Source organism: Mirounga leonina, unplaced genomic scaffold (genome assembly GCF_011800145.1).
Source record: "Mirounga leonina isolate KUSES-001 unplaced genomic scaffold, KU_Mleo_1.0 Mir_82, whole genome shotgun sequence".
Lineage (NCBI taxonomy): Eukaryota > Metazoa > Chordata > Mammalia > Carnivora > Phocidae > Mirounga > Mirounga leonina.
In genome coordinates, this window is record NW_023270825.1 from 40,554,386 (window position 1) to 40,576,867 (window position 22,482).

A 22,482-nucleotide genomic window follows, 5' to 3' on the forward strand; every position below is an offset into this window, starting at 1 on the left:
TTTTATGTGTTTATGCTTTGAAAGGTAATCTAGCCACATTTCACAGGTTTATAAAGTATAAAGGTTTAATAGGTATATATGTAAGGTATAAAAAAAGTTAACCTCACTTATAATTTTTTCCTGTCACAACTGAAGTTCAAACACACAGTGGCTTTAGTCATCCTTAACTCCTATCACCTAGCCCCTCGGTCTCCCTCCCCGGAGACAAGTTAGCAGTTTCTTGTTTATCCTTCCAAAGATATTATGCATCCTTAAGCATATGAAAATGTGTGTGTGTGTGTGTGTGTGTGTGTGTGTGTGGACATACACATATTTGTATGCATATATTTGGATTCCTCCCCCAACTGTAAACAATGGTAGCCATTTTGCACACTTTTTTTTTTCACATTAACGGTATTTCTGAGACAATTCCACATCAACACATAAACATTTTACAATTCTTTTTTGTACTACATAGTATTCCATTGTACAGACCTACCATCACTTTTTTAGTCAGTCCCTTATTGATAGGCGTTAGATTGTTGCCAATTATTTGCTGTTACAAAAAAAATTCAGAGTGAATAGCCTTGAGCGACATCATTTCGTAACTACCCATAATTATATCCGTAGAATACATTCTTAGATGTCAAAAGTCATGCCCTTTCCACTACTCCATGCTGCCTCAGGATTCTAGGAAATAATTCAGACTCACGATGATTTGTATTTAAATTATTTTATTTAAAAAGTTTACCTACCTACCCAAATTATGCTTTTTACTTTAATAAAAAATTAGAAATTGTTTTTCAGAAGATGCGCAAAACCCCAAATAGTTTGAGACATGGTTTTATGCTTGAGAAAAATGACTTCACAACCAGTGGCACGACTATTATGCTGGCTCTCACTTCCCTTTCAGAAGGTATCTGCTCCTGAGGACTCCGTGCCCCCCTGAACAGGGCTAATGCTCAGAGACTGAGAACAATCCTCCAGTGTCACTGAGGGCAGCGTCACAGACATCTTGGTGGGTGACGTCTGCGAAGTGAGAAGTGGTACCGCTTTACCCCCTGCAAAAAAGGAGAAGCGCATTCAGCTCAACAAGCATATCCTGAGTGTTTATATGCTTTAAACTTTCTTGACTAATATGGGGGGAGGGGATCCAAACAAGGATTGCGTATGAGATCATTTCTTTTCTCAAGGAGCTCGGAGCTCAGAACTTGTCAGAGATAAAATACACTTCCTCCTTTCCACTCCCACCCGTAGACAATTATGGACGACATTTTAAAAGTATGTTATGATCTGAATATTTACATTCTCCTCCCCAACATTCATATTTTGAAATCTGAATGCCTGATGTGATAGTATTAGGAAGTGGGGCCTGTGGGAGGTGCTTAGGTCATCAGAGCGGAGCCCTCATGAAGGGGACTTATGAAAGAGGTCCCTCAGAGAGCTTGTTAGCCCCTTCCACCACGTGAAGGCACAGTGAGAAGGCGATGGCTGTGAACCAGGAAGAGGCTATTTGATTTTATTTCTCCAGAACTGTGAGAAATAAAATTTCTGTTGTTTATTAGCCACCCAGCCGGTAGTATTTTGTTATGGTGACCTGAATGGACTAAGACGATACACAAGTGCCAACAGTTGTGGCACGAATGACAAATGCCAGGGCGACTGGGTGGCTCAGTCGTTGAGCGTCTGCCTTCGGCTCGGGTCATGATCCCAGGGTCCTGGGATCGAGCCCCGCATCAGGCTCCTGCTCGGCGGGAAGCCTGCTTCTCCCTCTCCCATTCCTCCTGCTTGTGTTCCTTCTCTTGCTTTGTCTCTCTCTGTCAAATAAATTTTTAAAAATCTTAAAAAAAAAAAAAAATCCAGGGGCACCTGGGTGGCTCAGTCGTTAGGCGTCTGCCTTCGGCTTGGGTCATGTTCCCAGGGTCCTGGGATCGAGCCCCGCATCGGGCTCCCTGCTCGGCGGGAAGCCTGCTTCTCCCTTCCCCACTCCCCCTGCTTGTGTTCTCTCTGTCAAATAAACACAAATCTAAAAAAACAAAAAACAAATGACAAATGCCAGGTAAGACCATGTACGGGGTCAGAGCCTAGTCTCTGAAACTCAGACTTACCCTCTTACTGACCGTGTGACCTCAGCAAATTGTTTCACCACTCAACATTTCAGTCCTTCCATGTTAAAAGGGTGACTAGTACCTACCTTGCAGAGTGTAATGAGGATAAAATAGCATTGGTGAAGAGTCTGACAACAGAGCTTAGCACTTAGTAAGTACTTGAAAACTTAGAGTTACCAATACCACTAAATGGTACTATTTAGTATAGAACTAGCACTACTATCATTACTATTACCATCAAGGAAATAGCTATTTGGAACGTATTTTTCTCTGTAAAACAGACTTTTCTTCATGATCACTACACTTAACCAAATACAGAAAAAAATCTCCACTCCACAGATTGAGAGCAGTGGGAGGCTTATAATAAAGAAGACAGGCTGTGGCAGAGGAGGCACAGTCTGAGATGAAGAATTCATTAATATGTTAAAAAGAAATCCAGAGTTGACCATAAAAGTAATCTATCTGCCTATACCCTAATTCACTTCTTTAAGGTTAAAGCACACCACCTAAGAATATGAAGAATGCCAAATTGGTATTATTTAAGACTACAAAAATCCCTGTTTCAGATTTCATGGCTTTACTCTATATACGTAAGACTAATAAGCATCTTAAAAACAAGTTATCTTTAACAATCTTAAAGAGATCTCTCAGTCAAGAGCCATAGTAATTTTTCTAAAACTCCTTTATATTTTTCAAGTAGTTTTCACAGTAATAAAGTGGAATTCTCTATTACATTTTTACAGGGACTACAGTAAAAGTAGACCGTTTTGGAGATTTCAATGATGACTCAAACACAGCTGTCCAAGATGATCGGAATATTTGTAAAAGCCAAATTCCTTTCATATTAGGAAGTCTTACAAAGACTTAATATTATACTATTCCTTTTTGTTACTTGTGTCAATTTCATTTTTTTTTTTACTAAAAGAGAGACAGGTAATAAGATTTGGCAACATTATAGCAACATCACAAACTATAATACCACAGTATAATCTTTTAAAGAAGAAAACAAGTTTTATGTCAATTTGAATAGAATAAATATTTTAAATAAGAAAAGACCTTTTGAAAGTTAGCTCTGTCAGGATATGATAAAAACTAAAATTAAGACACAATAAGAACTGCTTTAAAAAAAAGATCTCTATAGGACATAAGCATTATTTAAATATTCTGTCATTTTACAAAGTCATGATGCAGAGCACACAAAATAACCAGGAAAAGTATCCAAGATCAGAGCTTACTTCATCAATAAAGTAAAAACTAACATAAAGTATAACTAAGGCCAAGAGCAAAATTAATTTTCAACCCATGAAAGTTCAATGTTACCTTCCTCTAATTATTAAGAAAAATTCCATTCCTTTAGTTAGTTGCCTGTCAAAAACCACACTGATACCAGATATTCTTTTCTCTGTTATGTCACAAAACTGTTTTACATGTACCTTCATTTTCTATTATATGCACTAAATTACTGATTAAATTGCTCAATGATGCAACAAGAGCTATAACTTTTTTTTTGATCTCAGAAATTTACACGTCTCAGGGAACATATTAAATTCAATCACTGCAAAGTTATGCTATTTCTCATAGTTAATGCCTCATATTTATACAGCAATTTGTAATTTTGCAAAAATCTTTTCCCCATCATCTTACCTCATCCTGACAATAATTCTGGGAGACAGACAAGGCGACTGAGGCACAGAGACATAAAGTGGATTCTTCCAAAGTTTTTCTCACCAACTAAAACATCCCTACAAGCCTACTGTATGTATGGAGCTAAGATTGTGCTGAGAGAATCACAGATGAAGAAGAAATAGTCCTCATTCTCAAGAAGCTCATAACCTAGAAGTGGAGACAGACGTGTACAGCAATACGTAGTTAAAATGACATGGAAGTAGCAGTTGAAGTAGGATTTCAAAGATGGGGAAGGTGATGAAGGAAAGGAACAACAAAATAAAGTGTGAAGTCAGTATGTTTGGTTTTTTGTTTCGTTTTGTTTTGTTTTAAAGTCAGTATGTTAAAGGAACTCTGTTCTGATACCAAACTACTGATTGGATTGAAGGAATGGTGAGAGAGAAGGCTATAAAGGAAGGTCAGGGTCAAGTTCTATAAACGACGATGAGTCACAAGAGATTCTGAACAGAGGAGTAGGATGACCAAATGTATTTTAGAAGAGAGAACTCCAATAGCTGTGTGCAAAACAAAGAGAGAGGAGAGAGATCTATGGAAATCATCCATGTAAGAACTGATGATCCTTGCCAGTGGAAACAGATTCAAGATATTTTGAGGGGAGACTCTGAAATAAAGAATTAAGTATGGCTCTGAAATTACAGGGTTAGTTGACTGATTAGGCATTAATAGAAGCACAAACAAGCCTGAGGCTACGGGGGTATAAAGAGGTGTGGAGATATTGGGATCAGTTATATACCTGATGCCTACAAGATGTGTGAATAGACTTTTCCAGTAGGCAACTGGAATCAAAGGTGTCAGAGGCCATAAGGCAGTTTTAGAGACAGAATTAGCAGTCATTGTATAGATATAATAATGAGAGTAATGAGCACAGTGATCACCTAGGGAGAGAAGATAGGCTGAGAAGAGAAATGATGACAAAAAGACAAGGGAGGACAAAGAAAGGCTGAATGAAGAGAAAATAAAGAAAAACAAAAGGGAAATGTCAGAGAGATAAATAGGAAGAGACCCAAGAGTAAAGAGTCACACAAGGTAACAGATGGTTTTCAAAAAAAAGTCTAGTATAATTCATCTAATTAATTCAAAACTGGTGGCGCTGAGACAACTCACTGCCTCCTGCACTATAGCAACTACCTCCATTACCCAAAACAAACAAATAAAAAAAAACAAAAACAAGAAACCACACATTACTTTTAAAGGTGGTTAAGATGAATTCCATTCATGTAATATGCAATGGTAGGTAAGGAGAGAAGCAGTAATGACGTTTCAAGCTCAAGTCCCTTAATGATAGGTCACATCTAGGGTCCACATGAGATCTGTTGTCCAGTCACTTGGGAACAGTCCTGTCCAAACTGTCAGAGTGAGGCTTTTGGAATAGGGTAGAGCTAGGTTCATCCATCTATCCACTCAACAAATATCAACTGAGCACCTACTATGTGCCAGGCACTGTTCCAGACTCTGGAGATATCAGCGGTGAAGAGAACAAAGACTCTGATCCCACGGCCATCATATTCCAGCCTAGTGTAGGGCAAATGACAAACAAGTAAGGAAACAAACATATGTCAGGAGGCGATAAGTGCTATAAAGAAAAACAGGTAAGGGGTAAGAGGGATAGTGAGTGATAAGAGACTTTAGGAAAGTTATACAGCTTCTGCAAATCCTAGTGTCCTCATCCTTAAAATAAAGATAAGAGTACCTTCCTCAGTGGGTTTTATGAGGATTAAATGGGATATTGCAAATGCAGTGTTCTGCCTAACAGACTAGCTCTTCCTTTTAGGTTAACTGGAAAGGAACTACCCCAAGAGGCAATGACCCTCAGGATGGGCTGCAAAGGCAGTCTGCTTTAGAGAGGGATAAGAATGTTTCACTGAAATGCACTACGAAAAAAAACCCCACAGCTCTAGAAGGCCTCCAAATAGTTATGCTATTTTAACTCAAGTAATTATGTTTTAGTCAATGAGTTAAGCCAATAAAACGCACCATTTTATCTAAAGATGTTTGTAAATGTGCATCTGGGGAAGACTTTTTGAAGTGTTCATTTACTTTATTTTGAACAGTCATTCTGAGCTTTAAACGAGGACTTTTTAGACTTTTTAGACAGGTATATAACTGATCCCAGTATCTCCACACCTCTTTATAACCCCGTAGCCTCAGGCTTGTTTGTGTTATTACTGCCTTTTCAGACCAGATTTTAAAAAATCAGGCAAATAAGTGTTACCAGGCAAAAAGAGTAACCTTCATATCCAGTATGGTCCTCATAGAGTTTAATTTTTTTTAAAGGAAAAAGACATTATATCTTAATAAATCATCATTAAAGCAAACATAAATTTTCTGCCTATATTAAACGTAGTTTGGTGCTTTTAAAGTTTGGCATTTTAAATTTCCACAGTCATCTCATTACTCCATGATGTAATTGTTTCAACAGCTGTTTTCAGAGTTGTTTTTTAAAAAAAGAGACTACTCTTTGATTCCGTGGGTTTGCAGTAAGTCATTTAACTTGGCTATGTTTAAGCTGGGATGCCATTGAGTCAGACCATGTATTTCAAGCTTCCTAAGACATATTTTAGTATCTTTTAGATGTTTGAAATTCAATTTTTTTTTGCTTTAAAGATATTTAACATTCATAAAGAAATTTTACATTTGATGTTAGATTTATAAGACTAGGGAACAAAAAAGTTAAACTAATTTTTTCTAAGGAATACAAGTAATCATACAGGATTTTTAAAGTCCACTTAGATTTTTGCCTGTATATTGTATGTATGTTTCTAAAAACACGCATAACTTTGTAAAAGTTTTTTGGGTTTAGATAATGCATTTTATCAGGTTTCAGATTCTGACTCTAATCCTCAAACACTTGGTAACTCATTATTCTCTCTCTGTTATTTGCAAACTGAGAGGACTCCAAACAAAGCATTCTCTCCTCAAACAACATGAGACAAGCAGAAAAAGAAGAAAACGTTTCAATAGCTTCATAGAAGAGTACAGCATCTCAAACTCTTCATTAAGTAACACATGAGGCACACGTGATATGTACAAATTTATGGCATTCTTCTATGAGTGGATGAAAAGATAGCTGGATAGCTTTAAATTGCCTGGGTTTGGGTTTTTCTACATGGAAATAAAGATTGGTTTCTTATAAACAACAAATTTAAAAAGAAAATCGAAAAGGAAACAAATGTAATCATCCTGAATCCACCTACATGAAAGGATCTTAACCCAGGGCAAACGGATGAATGGCCAGGGAGCTGTGAATGCCCTGGAAAAGTATGCAAATTATTTTCACGTGAGTACAGTTTGGGAGGGAGACAGATGGTCATAGCTTTCAGTGCTCCAAAGGGGTCTGCGGCCCCCAAATATTTCAGAATCACTGACTTAAAGGAGAGCCCAGCCCCACGTGCAAGTGAGTCACATTCTTCGAGCTGTTCTTTCAGCAGCAGTGGTGAAACACAGGAATTCCTGTCCTGTCAAGTGTGGATGCCTTATTCTCTCCGAAAGTGATTTGGTCCTTTGCACTTACCAAACTGCATTGTAATTATTTGTTAATGTGTCTGTCACTTGCTCTAAACAAGATACTCCGGAAGAGCATGGACTGAGTCTTTGCTGTCTGACTAGGACAGTAGGTACACAGGAAGTACCTGTGACCTTATCATCTCAATCGTTGTTTGCTTGGGAGTCTGTTCCTGTTAACTACGTGCTGCAGGAGGGCAGTGACTTTGTCTTATTTACCTCTGCATTCTACAAAGTTGTAGCACAATGGTAAGCACAAAGTGAGACTTGAAAATGGCTGCTGAACCGAACTGATTTGCTTGCACCTCAAGGGTCTGTGGTTTCTCATAGCTAACAGCCTGCTTAGATTCTCGCTGACCAGATCCTGTCTTTAAAATCAGCCCTGAGTTCCAGCCATGCAGTTGCTTCCCAGCTGTCTGTGAAAATGTTACAGTATTTCAGCTGTATTTTATTGAGTTCTTGAAGAATTTTTCCTGTCCACCCTGGGCTCATCTACTCTTGCCTTAATTCCTTGTTTAAGCAGCTGCTAAACTATCCTGCTGTATTCAATTCTCCTCACATACTTAACCCGGCTCTGCAGATTTTGCAACATCATAGCTTCAGTGTTTGAGGACAAATACAAGTCTTGATGAAGAAGGTGCCTAGTCATTTGATGTCAAATACAGTATGCAATATTTTATTTACCTCTGCTTTCCAGATTAGTTACTATTAAATGTTTCTTTCCTTACTTTCATGTTTAAAAGGGTGATTTAAAATGTTTATAGTCTCATTCCAAAATATGTTTTAGACCTATAAATCCTATTGCATTTTTTAAGTTTACTCTTGCTTCTGTTTTTAAAATGAGTTGACAAATGCTTATTTTGAAATGTATAATTTAGGGTAAAAATAAAGCAGTTCCTATAGGAAGAATAAATGTATTGGCACCTGTAAAAACAACTCCAATTCTTTTTCCTCTAAAAAGCAATAGTTAATGTGAAAGGTTTGTTTCTTCTTATGCCAGGTTCCAGCTGCTTCACTTTGTTTAAAACTGACTTCAAAGTTTAAACATTGTCCTGTCCCAACAAATAACCTCCCCCAGATGGAATTATCTTGAGTACTATCCTCAGTGCTCTGAATACCACACCTGCAGCCTTTTAATTCAACATTTTATAAACTTTCCAAAGGGAAATGAAACATTTTTTTCTGTCCCCTAACTTATGATTTTTGGAGGGTTAGAGTTTAGTGCACAGAGTTCTATTACCTGGGTGAGTTTATAGCTATTTTAGAAGAATTAAAAAAGTATAATTAGTATCTCTACTGTGCTGATTATTATCAAAGAAATTATAAGAACATGAAAAATCTGAATAGCTCCAAGCTCAACTTTTTTTTTAAGATTTTATTTATTTGAGAGAGAGAGAATGAGATAGAGAGAGAGCATGAGAGGGGGGAGGGTCAGAGGGCGAAGCAGGCTCCCTGCTGAGCAGGGAGCCTGATGCGGGACTCAATCCCAGTACTCCAGGGTCATGACCTGAGCCGAAGGCAGTGGCTTAACCAACTGAGCCACCCAGGTGCCCCTCAACAACTTTTTTTTAAAGTAGGCTCCATGCCCAATGTGGGGCTTGAACTCACGACCCTGAGATCAAGAGTCGCATGCTCTAGTGAATGAGCCAACCAGGCGCCCCTCAACAACGTTCAAAGTAAAAATCTTACCTGTAAATACAGACGCAAGGTACAGATTGGGCTCAATTTGTGTCTGATCCATTTCACTTGATGAAGTTATGTTTAGTTTTTTTTAATAAGAAAATCAGTTAAGCCTAGAAATAACCATGATTCATTCCTATTCACTAAAAAGAACACAAACTACATGCACTCCCAGTTACTTTCATAAAACCAAGTAAACAGAAGCCTGATCTAATGGCCTTAATAAGAAGGAAGTTAAACAGCTGAATTTTAATGACTCCATAGAAAAATACTTTACCACCCAATGGATTATCTCTAGGCATCAAAAATTAAGGAAAGGGGGAAACAAGGAATCATTAGAGAATTTGCAATTTGTGTTAAGTAAAAGAAGCTCACGGATCATTTCTTTCAAGGTTAGAAGTTTTCACAGATTCTCCTACTTAAGGACTTCATCATTACAAGAAAAGTGTAGAATCTCCCTTCACCCACGCTAGATGGGGGCATATTGCCCAACACAATCTATGTGAAGCAACCAATAAAGTCGTCAGAGAACACAGAAGAGCACTACGCTGTCAAACCAAAGCCACATTTTAATATTAAAATGAAATAGGCTGGGGAAAACCTCTTTTTGGCTAGGGAATGATGAAGTGGAGAAAAGTTAACTAACTGAAGAGAGGAACGTGTAGCACGTGTGGTTCTCCAGCTAACAGGACACCCCAGGGACCAGAAGCACGGGCCCATGTTGATGGCACGCTCTTCATCTGTGCTCTGAAATGCAGTTAATGACTATCAATATCCATTGTTTCAAACAAATTCTTCAGGCAGAACGATTTGGAAAAAATGTAGAGGATGGCAGAATCAGTATTTTCTGATTTTCTCTAAAATAAAAATCAGACTTCTCTCGTTTCCCTTATTTCAGAAAAATTTCAGGTGGATTTGGAAGAATATACATAAATGAACATGATTTGAAGCATTACATCATTCATTTAACCGAGCAATAGGTTCTCACTGGTGACAAAGATTGTTTAGCTATTGTCATTATACTGTCGGAAACCTAAAAATGAAATACGTTAAAGAATTAAATGCAATCTAGATTAATGAAGAAAAAAGCTTAAAAAGAATAGTTTTAGAAGAAAATATAGTTTTCTTTTCTTTTTTTTAAAGATTTTATTCATTTATTTGAGAGAGAGAAAGTGAGAGAGAGCACAAGATGGGGGAGGGTCAGAGGGAGAAGCAGACTCTGCTGAGCAGGGAGCCCGATGCGGGACTCGATCCCAGGACTCCAGGATCATGACCTGAGCCGAAGGCAGTCGCTCAACCGACTGAGCCACCCAGGCGCCCCAGAAAATATAGTTTTCTAAAGGTAAGACTGGGGCAAATACAAGTTATGTATTATATACTGACAATCTGCAAATAGGCCAAAATTAAACATCTAACCTTGATACTGTTTTAAAAAACCTTTAAATGCATTCAAAGTGCTTACTATCATCTTAATATATGAGATACTATCTATGTTCACTTCCTACTCCGCCTCTAAGTTTCTGAGAGTTACAGAGGGAAAGGTTACTGCTTGGCCCTCTATAGCTCCCTTTCCCATTCTACACAGCACCTAGAGTACAAAGGTGGACACAATGGTAACAATCAGTCGCACCACACAGGCCACTTCCACTGAAGGAACTTTTTTGGGGGGGTGGGGAGCAAGTATAATTAAGTGGCAGTCCACTCAGAAGTGAGTGCTTCAAAGCCCAGATTTTAAATGTATCTATTGTGTTACGGTAAGAAATAAGCAACGTCATCCCCTTTCATATTAAACAAAACTGGGTGGAAACTAAGAAAAGAAAAAAAACCTACCTTAGGTCTAGCTAGGATTCAATTAAAAAAAATTTTTTTATGTGTCCATCATTATGATATGAGGTGTTGTGAAGACCACAAAGAATAAGACATTGTCTTAATCCCCTTTAATTGTAAAGGTAAAACTAACACAGAGCAGACTGACAGCAGTGAGCAAATCTTCCAATTAATGCGCCTGTTCCGCCTCAAATATAGGAGAGTTTAAAGACTAACGATTAATTGAGCCCTCTGCCTTTTAGCATCACACCACTTGTAGCTGTTAATGTTTCCATCCTGGAGCTCGAATTCTTCTTCTATTCTTGGTAACTTCTCTTTGTCTCTTCCTGTTCTATGGCCTTTTTTTTTTTTTTTTTTTTTAATCCTCTTTAGAAGGTGCTATATATTGTACCTGTCTGGCTTTGGAGAAAGGAGCTGTGAAACCTTTTCTAAACCAGTGATTTTCAACAGAGGGTTGGCATAGGGAGAAGGGAAAGTCTGAATCACTTTTGGGGCTTTTTCAAACTAACAAGGGCTCCCTTCCATTCTGATAGGTCCACACTCCAAAGGGGGTGTATCCCCCAATGGGACCTGCTGCTATAATGAAACACTTCTAAATTCATAACGACCTAAATGTGAATTTTATACACTGCATTTTCTTTGGAATAAAAAAGGAGCAAGTTTTCTCCAATATTCAGATTTTTTGCTTAATAAAAAGCATTTTCTTGAAACTTTCAAAAACAATGGCTTTTAAAAAACACAACGGCTTATTTCTAATTTATTAAAACAATGAATTTTAACTCAAAAAATGATGATTTCATCACTCCAAACCAAAGCATACTTTAGTCATCTCTTTATATCCAACAAAGCTGCATTATTAGTAAAAACATCTAAATTGAAATAATATGCTAAATCTGTTATTATTTTTAAGATGTGCCTTCAGTAAGCCACTTCATGGGCTGAAGTGATTTAATGCAATGCTGGATTTTCATAAAGGACAAGAAAATAGGGGTACCCGGCTGGCTTAGTTGGTAGAGCATGTGTTATGAGTTCAAGCCCCATGTTGGGTGTAGAGATTACTCAAAAATAAAATCTAAAAATAAAAGGTTTCCCTCCATTATCCTTCCTTATTTCCCCTAAGATGCCTAAATCAGTCCTCTATGTATGGTTGCTCAAGAAATATCCAGCTGACCAATGTTTCTGAACCTTTATATCAAATGGATATACTACTCTGTGATCTTGTATAGGTCCTTTTCTGGAAAAAACACCCACTTTTTTCTATTCATTCTACACTGTTGTATGTAAGATAAAAAAGTTGCAAGTAATTGACAACCAGACACTACATTAAGAGAGTCACCTGGAAGCTCACAGTGAAAAGCACAGACTTGGAAGCTAAACTGCCTAATGCAAATCACAGTGCCAACAGAAATGAGCTGTGAGACCTAGGAGAAATACCACCACTCTGTGGAATATCACCATTTTGTGTTTCAATTTCCTCTTCTACCTCATAGGTTTCTTATGATCATTAACAGAGATAATACATGTAAATAACTTAGAGAAGTGCCTACATTTATTACTCAATAAGTGGTAGTTTTATTATTTTGTTGCTTGTGATTATTTTCTAACTTCTCACAACTCACAAAAAATTCTTCTTGTTAGGTAATCTTTTAAAAATATTTCTGGACAGGGAGACCTTTTGTTGAAAAAGTACTGCTCCCATATGACCAACAGAGCGCTACAACGGGTCTCAGAGATCATCTTATCCTTACTAATAAGGAAGTCAAGATTCAGAAAGGTTCACTGACAAATCAATGTGACATACTAATAGTATTAATAGTAGGGACTAAAGCCCATAGCAAACAGTTCTTTCCCCATCTCCCAACTTCAGATACTGAGACCTGTAAGAACGATCAGAAATTATCTGTTCTACTTTTTAAAAAATTATCAAGGAAGGAAATACAGTATAATGTTTAAGAGTACAGCGTTTGCTTTCTGAGTTGGGACTACATTTGATTCACAGTTCTGTCATGTACTAGCTATGTATCCTTGGCCAAAGTATGTAACCTCACCGAGCCTCAGGTTTCTCAAATAGAAAATGAGAATATTATCTATCATCTACCTAGTTGGGTTGATTATGGATCTTAGCGAAGTATATCACATATAGGAAATATACAGAGATGGTGGCTATTATGTGTTGTTGATGTTATTATAAACACAAACCAAACTCCACCAAAACTGGGAGAGAGTCTTGATTTCTGTAATAATTTCTCCTAACAGTAAAATTTAAAAAATAAATAAATAAAATAAGCCACTATCTCAATATCAGAGTTGTCTATTGTCATTTATTCTTGTAACGAATAGCTGGCTCATAATTCACACTTGCTGAGGGATGGGGCTTCCTGAAAGGGTGAGCACTGTACTCTGCAGGTGAGAATTAAAGCAGCAAACACAACCTATACCTGGCCAACATGATTTAAAAACTGCTTATTATCAAGGTTGTTGACTCTTATACGTCCTCATCCTACTGTTTAAAATGGAAGAAACGATACTCATTGGTATTTAAGTCAAAGGATGAGAAGAAACAATTTCCAAACATTTGATCCATGAATTTCTATGAAATTAGGAGTGGGTCACACTGGCTAAAAATTGAGTCATAAATTACCTACAAATATAATTTGTCCTTTTACCTTTACCACAAAAGACAAATGTGTTATCTTTTACTTAAATATTTAAAGATATCACAAAATCAAAACAAGTGATCTGAGATTTGAAAATGGAATCCAAGTCTAGGAAAGCAGGGATACTGCTGAAAAAGCTTAAACGAGGGGTTTATACCATTTGGGATTATACCATTTGTACACTATGCTTCTTTCAAATACTCATCTTATTTCAATACTTTAGCTTTTTATTTTAAATGGTCCTTCAAAATCTTGTAGCTATATGGTGCCAATTTGAAAGGAGGCTATGTTGTAGTATTTCAAAAAGTGGTATTTAAAAGGATAGCAACCTGGGCTTTACAATGTTTGTACTCTTGTTTTTAAAATTTTTTATATCGTCCTGAAAGTTTATCTTTTGGTTTTTAATACTACCCTTAGTAAGGATCACCAGAATAGCAATACTTAAATCTATAAACTGTTATATTATTATTTTAAACAAAAATTTTTTAAAGATTTTATTTATTTATTTGACAGAGAGACACACAGCGAGAGAGGGAACACAAGCAGGGGGAGTGGGAGAGGGAGAAGCAGGCTCCCCGCAGAGCAGGGAGCCCGATTCGGGGTTCGATCCCAGGACCCTGGGCTCATAACCTGAGCCGAAGCCAGATGCTTAACGACTAAGCCACCCAGGTGCCCCTTTAAACAAATTCTTTATGGATTATTTAAGAAAACTGCAGAGTACTGGGGCGCCTGGGTGGCTCAGTCGTTAGGCGTCTGCCTTCGGCTCAGGTCATGATTCCAGGTCCTGGGATCGAACCCCGCATCGGGCTCCCTGCTCCGCGGGAGGCCTGCTTCTCCCTCTCCCACTCCCCCTGCTTGTGTTCCCTCTCTCGCTGTGTCTCTCTCTCTGTCAAATAAATAAATAAAATCTTTAAAAACAAAAACAAAAACAAAAAAAAAACAAAAAACTGCAGAGTACTATAGGGCTATTAACTGTAAAACAAGGATATAAAGATGATATCCTAATAACAAATTTTTTAGCTCACAAAACAAGAGTTTTTAAATGGGTGCCATTCAGAATATGAAACAAAATAAGGAGAAATCTAAAACTAGTAACACTTAGAATACCTGGATCTTTTATACCAATTTGAGTTCACTGGGGGGAAAAAAGGAACATTATTAGAGTAGTTAAAAATATATAAAAAGAAATTAACACCTTTGAAACAAATAATCTGGCCAGATTGTTACTCTTCAGCTGCATATCTAATAGGTATACGAGTCTCTCCAATAACAGCATTTTAGAAATAGTATCTCGGCAGCATAAAAGCTTATATCCAACTGCCAAGAAGCTGATTGGTAATTCAGAAAATAGATGACCCACCTATCCTGAATGCAGACTAAGCTTTATTTGACTAACGTACATTTAATTATTGAAGCTCATTAAAAACCATTTAAGTACTTGAATGTACTGCTGTGTGGTGTTACGTACGACAAAGAGTCCCTGCCTTTTCGGGGCAGGAATATCTAGAGGAACATTCCAGCACTAAAATTTGGTTGAGAACTGAGAGAGTCGATGTTTTAGTAGACAACTTTATCGACAATGCACTTCCTGTCGGTTGAATAGCCTGTGACACTGCCACCAAAACAAATTCCTCTCAGATAATTCTTTATAAGAGCATGTCATAATGGTCTGAAAACTAAAGGAATCTTAAAAATCACACTAGGTTTGTCTCGTGAAAGAAGCCACACATTCTGCCTGATTTCATTTATTTACAGTAAGAAAAAACAAGAGAACTAATCACAGAACAGTGGCTATCCTTGGGGGTGGAGGCTGTAACAGAGAAAACATGAGGGGGCTCAGGGGTGCTGACAGTGTTCTGTTTCTTGAGCTGGACATGGGTTACACCAGTGAGCTCAGTTTGTGAAAATTCTTTCAGCTGGACACCCATGATATGCGTACTTATCTATATGTAGATTATACTTCCGTAGAAAGTTGAAATTGAAAAAAAAAACAATAATCAGTTTCAGCAATTGAAAGGTGCTTCCTCTACAGTTTTGGACTGTTTTCCAATGACTGAAACAGCCAAATAACTAACTTTACTGGCCTTGAACATCAAGTGAATAGTTGCTAAGTCACATGCCATACTGCTAACGACAAAGCCAAATTCCTTTCTGTTTCTTTCCTTAAAATCTTGAAATACCAGCAAGATGAAATTATTCAGAAGCAGAAGGTGAGTTTTTGTTGTTGTTGTTGCTTTAGTTTGACTCTATAGGACTTCTTACTTAGAGGGTACTTGATGCTCTGTGACAAGCAGCCACTCAATTTCTTTGAAATCACAAACTGATATCATTTTACCTACTCTTGAAAGCATTTCTAAAATATTAATACATTCCACAAAAGTCATTTAATTCTTTCTTTTTGGTGCCAAAAAGGTTTGCTGTTTCATTTTATGAAGCAATGACATCAGAGCTACATTTAAACTCAATGTTTTCAACAATAACTTGTACAACTTTAATTACGTAAGGCCATAGACTGTTACAGAAGGTCACCACCATCACATTCTTGTAAGTGACACTTGATGGCTAACAAAGCTGAAGGCAAAGTCACTCCCTAATAGTTACTAAGCAGTTTGAACCCAAGTGCTTCTATGGTTTATGTACAGAAAATCCATCTTCTGAGATGGAAATCCTTCCTAAATATGAAAACTCTCAAATTACGCCCTGTGACTATCACTGTAATTACACTGTATTATTTGTGTAGCTTTTATAGTGGATTTTGCCAGATCTAGACATTCCTAACTAAATTTGGAAACAAAAATTAAATGTGACATGGTGACCAGCTTACTTCCCCAAGGCCAGACTTGGTAATTTTTGAAAGAGAGTGAAAGAATGAAAAATGAGCTTTCAAATCCAGGAAGGCACGAGAAAACAAGACCACCACCATTCCGTATCCTAAACTTAGGGCTCTAAAGATTTTCTGTTGACTAGTAAGTTTTGGGTGTGAGGCGGTGGGCGGGGGGGCGGGGGGGGGACTTCTGCTCACTGTACACACGACACCAATGGGAATAAGGGCCGGTCCAAGTTCTCCGTTACCGTTACTCCGGGTAATAGTTCCCAGCCGGGAGGCACAGCTGCACAGTCCTGCCAGGAAGGCCATCGTGGCCGTGTGCTTTGATAGCGTGGGGCCCTGACGTGTCAGGGTATAGAGAAGGCAGCAGTTGTTGGCTGTGAAAACAGTCTGATACAAACCAGATGGGAACTTACTAGATGGGCAACACAAAGGAAAACAACTGGCTCATTCAACAAAGTCAGGTCCCTGCCCCAGAGAATTCACGGGAGACAGTAACAGTCACCCAGAGTTGATGCAAACAAGAAACAGCCACGTGGTTATAGTTTAAAGAATTGTTTTTCCTCAGACTAAACAAAGTTTTGATTTCTAATTTTTGTATTCATTAATTGTAGTTTGGTGGACGAGCCCTTCGGTCAAAGACAAATACTTCATTTATATAATATATACTTCTGAGACACCAGGAGAAACTTAGGGGGGCCTAGAAACTAATTTTGTGCTGTTTCCCGGGAAGTGTTAGGAACATAAACTATGCTCTTTCAAGAAACCGGAAAACTTAGAACATGATTGATCATGTTGACGCAGTAATTAGAAAACACCCACCATAATATTTCTAGGACTTCCTAAGTCTGCTCTGTTGTAATGTAGGCAGAATGACACAAAAGGCAATAATCACAAGGCTCTCGGAACTACATTTCTACCTAAATTATGTTTTCTGACTTCCTTACCTGGGAAGTATAATGGCAAGTATATTCATGGCAAAAAAGTGCCAGCATTCTCCCTAACCTGTGTGAAGCCCATCACACTAAAAAGTGCCTGTCCATTTGGAGTTGACAAGTACGGCCAAGATTAACAACCAGATTTTAGGATACCTTTTTGGCAATCAAGGTAAGTGATTATATCACTTATCAAGGAAAGTGAAAATAATAGCATTTTCATGCACACATTTGAACATATTTTATAATGAAGTAATCCTGTTTTGTTTTGTGCATTTATCCTAATCAAAAAGAACAACTAGGTTTCTTAAAAGAGAAGCGATGTAGCTGCAGAATTGTGAAGATTACTGTGGCACCTGAGACACAGCTCGGGTTTCCCAATTTGCATTGGCTGCATGGCTGGATGATCTTCACTGACTCTACCCGCCCTAAAAACTGAGGTCCAACACTTAGAGACATCTTTCCTTTTGGCGTTAGATCTTTCATCCCTTGCAAGGTCATTCTGAAATAACCCAGAGAAAACAAAAGTGGAGTTAACAACTCTGGTGCGTAGGTTGATTCAGTCATAAGCATTTCTAGCCCTAAGCGGTTCCCTCTGCACTCTGGTACATCCGCACACACTCACACACCTTTTTTTTTTTTCCCCAAAAAGTCTAAATTAGTATGCGGCAACAGTGCTGGATAACTGACCATTCTGACTAAATTTAATCATCAAATCCAAGAAATCAGTCTGTGCTTATATCATAAGCTACATTCCCCTGTAAAAAGTAGGAAGGGAAAAGCTTTAAAAAGCATTGTTTATTAAAATTAAGAATAAATGTGTCACTCAACAATGAATCAATTCTGTTAAGTCTATTAAAAGTTTTTCTCAGCTCATGGAATCAACTCTTTTACAAAACGATCAACAAAGGCAGTTTGTCTTGAATTTATCAGTAAATGTATTTGTTAGACTTTGGGCTAACTTATGAAAAAAAATGAATTGGTACCATTTCTATTATGAGGCATACTGATAATTATTTATATACTTCTTCAGGAACTGCCTATTTCTACCTTAGCAGTGCTTACAGATATAGATATAGATATCAACCTAATGAACTGGCATAAATTTTATAAGAAAAAAACAACTAAATGCATTTAATAAGTTTTATCTCATAAACAGATATTGATATGATTTCAGAGAATAAGACAAAGGCCAAATCACACAGAGCCTTTTAGGTCACAGTGAGCAGTCTGGACTTTTTTCTGATGCAAAAAAGGTCTTTCGGGGTTTTGAGCAGGGAGTCATGGGATCTGATTCATATTTTTAAAAGATCACTCTTGCTCTGAGTAGATAATAGACAAAAGGGGAACAAAAGTGTATATCGGAGAGACAAGTTGAGAAACTTCTCAAGATAATATTAAGGTTGAAAAATATTATGCTTAAAAAAATCAACTGCACACCTACAGAAGGTAGGAAACTTGGCTTGATATCAAGTCACTGAAAAATATCTTGGTCAGTTTTATTAGAACACTGAAAACCACAGTATTGAGCAATAGTGTTTAATAACTTCTGTAAACACTGGGATAATCTAAGAGTAGTGAGGCTACTTAACCTCTCCAAGCCTCTGTTTTCCCATCTGTATAATAAAACTACCACCAACAACAATAAAAACATCTGTACATACAAGTTTGCTGTGAAAATGAAAGTTACACTACATGAGAGTTCTTTGTCAGCTGCAAAGCATTTGACAAATGTTGGTTTCATCACTGTATATTTGGGAAGAAACAGATGTACCATACTTGGTAATGACTGTGTTCTGTCCTAGCATACCTAACTCTATGCAAGATATACTGACTGGAGTATGGTCAAATTAATAAAGAGCTTGGAAACAATATAATATAAGGAAGAGTAAAAGGAACATAACATGCAGACTTTGGATTATGATTGCTGCCATCAAATATTTAAAACACTGTCCCACTGAGAGACCTGTTTCTAACACCCAGTAGGGGAGAACTAGAACCAACAGTGAGAAGTTATGGAGAGCCAGATGTTAACATAGAAAGAATAATTAGTGCTTTCCAGCCATAAAATGTACAGCCAACTAGCATGTTCCTTAAACTGTGGGGTGATCACCTGTTGGGTCTAATTTCCCTTTTGCTGGCTCCCTCTACCTTCTCTAGCTTTAAATCTTAAAGGTGTCTGGGATCTTAAACCTGGGATGCTTCTCTTCCCTTTCTATACTCAGTCCTAAGGTGATCTCATCCATACCCACAGCTTTAAATAGCATCTACACTGTCAACTCTCAGATTGATATCCCCTTCCCTGAGCTTCAAATAACAAACTGCCTACCTGTTTCTTCACTTGGAGATGTATTAGGCTTCTCAAACTTCATGTGCCCTACACAGAATGACTGATTTTCCCTTCAGTCTTCCCAGTAGATGGCACCATCCTTCACCCAATAACTTTTGGAAACTTAGGAGGAATTAATCCTTGCCTGTGCTTTCTATAACATTCCACATCTAATTCACTTTAATAATTTTTGAAGTGAACTCATTCTTCAGCAACTTTATCAGGTATACCATCGACATACAGCCTGAACCTGACCACTGTGACACCTCCACCCAGTGCCCACGCCACTATCATCTCTCATCTGGAATACTGCAACAGTCTTCCAGTTGGTTTCCCTGCTCCCAGTATTGTCTCCCCATAGTCTGCTTTCTGGCCAGCTGCCAGGAGGGTGTTTTTAAAAATGTAAATTAGAATTTGCCATTCCCTTGCTCAAACCTTCCACAGGAATCTCATCGTACTCAGAAAAAAATCCAAACTCCTTCCCAGAGACTACAGGGCTCTACGTGATCTGCTGTCTACATCTTATTTCTCATTTCCCACCACTGCCCCACTTGCACACACCCCTCCAGCCACACTGGCCTTCTTGCTTGGGTACAACAAGCTCATTTCCACCTCAAAATTCTTCATTCTTCCTATTCCTTCTAGATGGAATACTCCTCCCAAGATGTTTGCAAGATTTCCTCCTTCACTTCATTCTCTGCAAATGCCACTCCTTCGAAAAAACTTCCCCAACCAAATGATTTAAAGTAGCAAACCACTCACCTTGCTTCCTTCATTATTCTGACCCTGATTTACGATTTTTTAATTGATACTAGTAGAAATGCAACTCGATATTGACATTATTTTTGAAATAAAGCAATACCTTTTTAAAATCTTTTGCTTTTTATTTGGAAATAACTTCAAACTTGGAGAAAAACTGCAAGAATAGTATAAAGAACATCCATATATCACTTACCCAGATTCACAATTGTTAACCTCTTCCCCTGTGTTTTAGGTTGGTGTGATTCTTCCCAATGGCTACATTCAGGTTATGCATTCTTGGGCAGAATATTACATAGGAAATATTGTACCCTGCTCAGATATCCTATCTGGAAGCACACAGTGTTTATCTGCCCCCTATGGTGATATTAATTTTGATTGCCCAATCAACACATTATCTTTTGTTTTCCCTTTCAACTAATAAGCCAATCTGGGAGGAGATACTTTAAGACCATGCAAATATCCTTCTCCTCATCAAAACTTCCCTCTAGCAGAAGAGAGAATTAATGATATAGAAGACAAAATGATGGAGAATAAAGAAGCTGAGGAAAAGAGAGAGAAACAACTACTGGATCACAAGGGGAGAATTCAAGAGATAAGTGATACCATAAAGCAAAACAGTATTAGAAAAACTGGGACCCCAGATGAAGAGGAAGGTGGAGGGGCAGAAGGGATACTGGAACAAATTACAGCAGAGAACTTCCCTACTTTGGGGAAGGGAACAGGCATCAAAGTCCAGGAGGCACAGAGAACCCCTCTCAAAATCAATAAAAATAGGTCAACACCCCGACATGTAATAGTGAAACTTGCAAATCTCAGAGACAAAGAGAAAATCCTGAAAGCAGCTTAGGGCAAGAAGTCCATAGCCTACAAGGGTAGAAACATTAGACTGGCAGCAGACCTATCCACAGAGACCTGGCAGGCCAGAAAGGACTGGCATGATATATTCAGGTGCTAAATGAAAAAAAACATGCAGCCAAGAATAATTTACCCAGCTAGGATGTCATTCAAAATAGAAGGAGAGATAAAAAGCTTCCAGGACAAAGAGAAACTAAAAGAATTTGTGATCACTAAACCAGCCCAGCAAGAAATATTAAAAGGTATCCTGTAAGCGAAGAGAGAGCCCAAAAGTAACATAGAACAGAAAGGAACAGAGACAATATACAGAAACAGTGACTTTATAGGTAATACAATGACACTAAATTCATATCTTTCAATAGTTACTCTGAATGTAAATGGGCTAAATGCCCCAATCAAAAGATACAGGGTATCAAAGCAAGACCCACTGATATGCCGTCTGCAAGAGACTCATTTTAGACCCAAAGATACCTCCAGATTTAAAGTGAGGGGGTGGAAAACCATTTATCATGCCAATGGACATAAAAAGAAAGCTGGGTGGCAATCCTTATATCAGACAAATTAGATTTTAAACCAAAGACTGTAATAAGAGATGAGGAAGGACACTATTTCATAATTAAAGGGTTTATCCAACAAGAAGATTTAACAATTGTAAATATTTATGCCCCTACCATGGGAGCAGCCAATTATATAAACCAAGTAATAACAAAATTAAAGAAACACATTGATAATAAAACAATAATAGTAGGGGACTTTAATACCCTCCCTCACTGCAATGGACAGATCATCTGAGCAGAAGATTAACAAGGAAACAAGGGCTTTGAATGACACACTGGACCAGATGGGACTTCATAGATATATTCAGAGCATTCCATCCTAAAGCAATAGAATACACATTCTTCTCGAGTGCACATGGAACATTCTCCAGAATAGATCACATACTGGGTCACAAATCAGGTCTCAACCAGTACCAAAAGATTGGGGTCATTCCCTGCATATCTTCAGACCACAATGCTTTGAAACTGGAACTCAATCACAAGAGGAAATTTGGAAAGAACTCTAATACATAGGGGCTATAGAGCATCCTACTAAAGACTGAATGGGTGAACCAGGAAATTAAAGAAGAATTTTAAAAATTCATGGAAACAAATGAAAACGAAACACAACCGTTCAAAACCTTTGGGATGCAGCAAAGGCAGTCCTAAGAGAGAAGTATATAGCAATACAAGCCTTTCTCAAGAAACAAGAAAGGTCTCAAATACACAACCTAACCTTACACCTAAAGGAACTGGAGAAAGAACATGTAAAGGAGAAAATAAAGCCTAAACCCAGCAGG

The 22,482-nt window shown here is 37.8% G+C and overlaps 1 protein-coding gene across 8 annotated transcripts in view; it reads right to left on the reverse strand.

Moving 5' to 3' along the window:
- Positions 1–457: 457 nt before the first annotated feature.
- KIAA0586 (KIAA0586 ortholog) overlaps positions 458–22,482 on the reverse strand; it is a 107,219-nt gene continuing 85,194 nt past the window's right edge. For 6 of the 8 annotated variants that reach the window (XM_034993281.1, XM_034993283.1, XM_034993280.1 and 3 more), the window contains one exon: positions 458–1,040. In XM_034993281.1, the coding sequence (XP_034849172.1) occupies positions 889–1,040 (152 nt within the window). In that variant the 3' untranslated portion in view covers positions 458–888. Of the gene's footprint in view, positions 1,041–3,605; positions 5,286–22,482 lie in introns of those variants that run through there. The other 2 variants (XM_034993284.1, XM_034993285.1) reach the window with 2 other exon arrangements.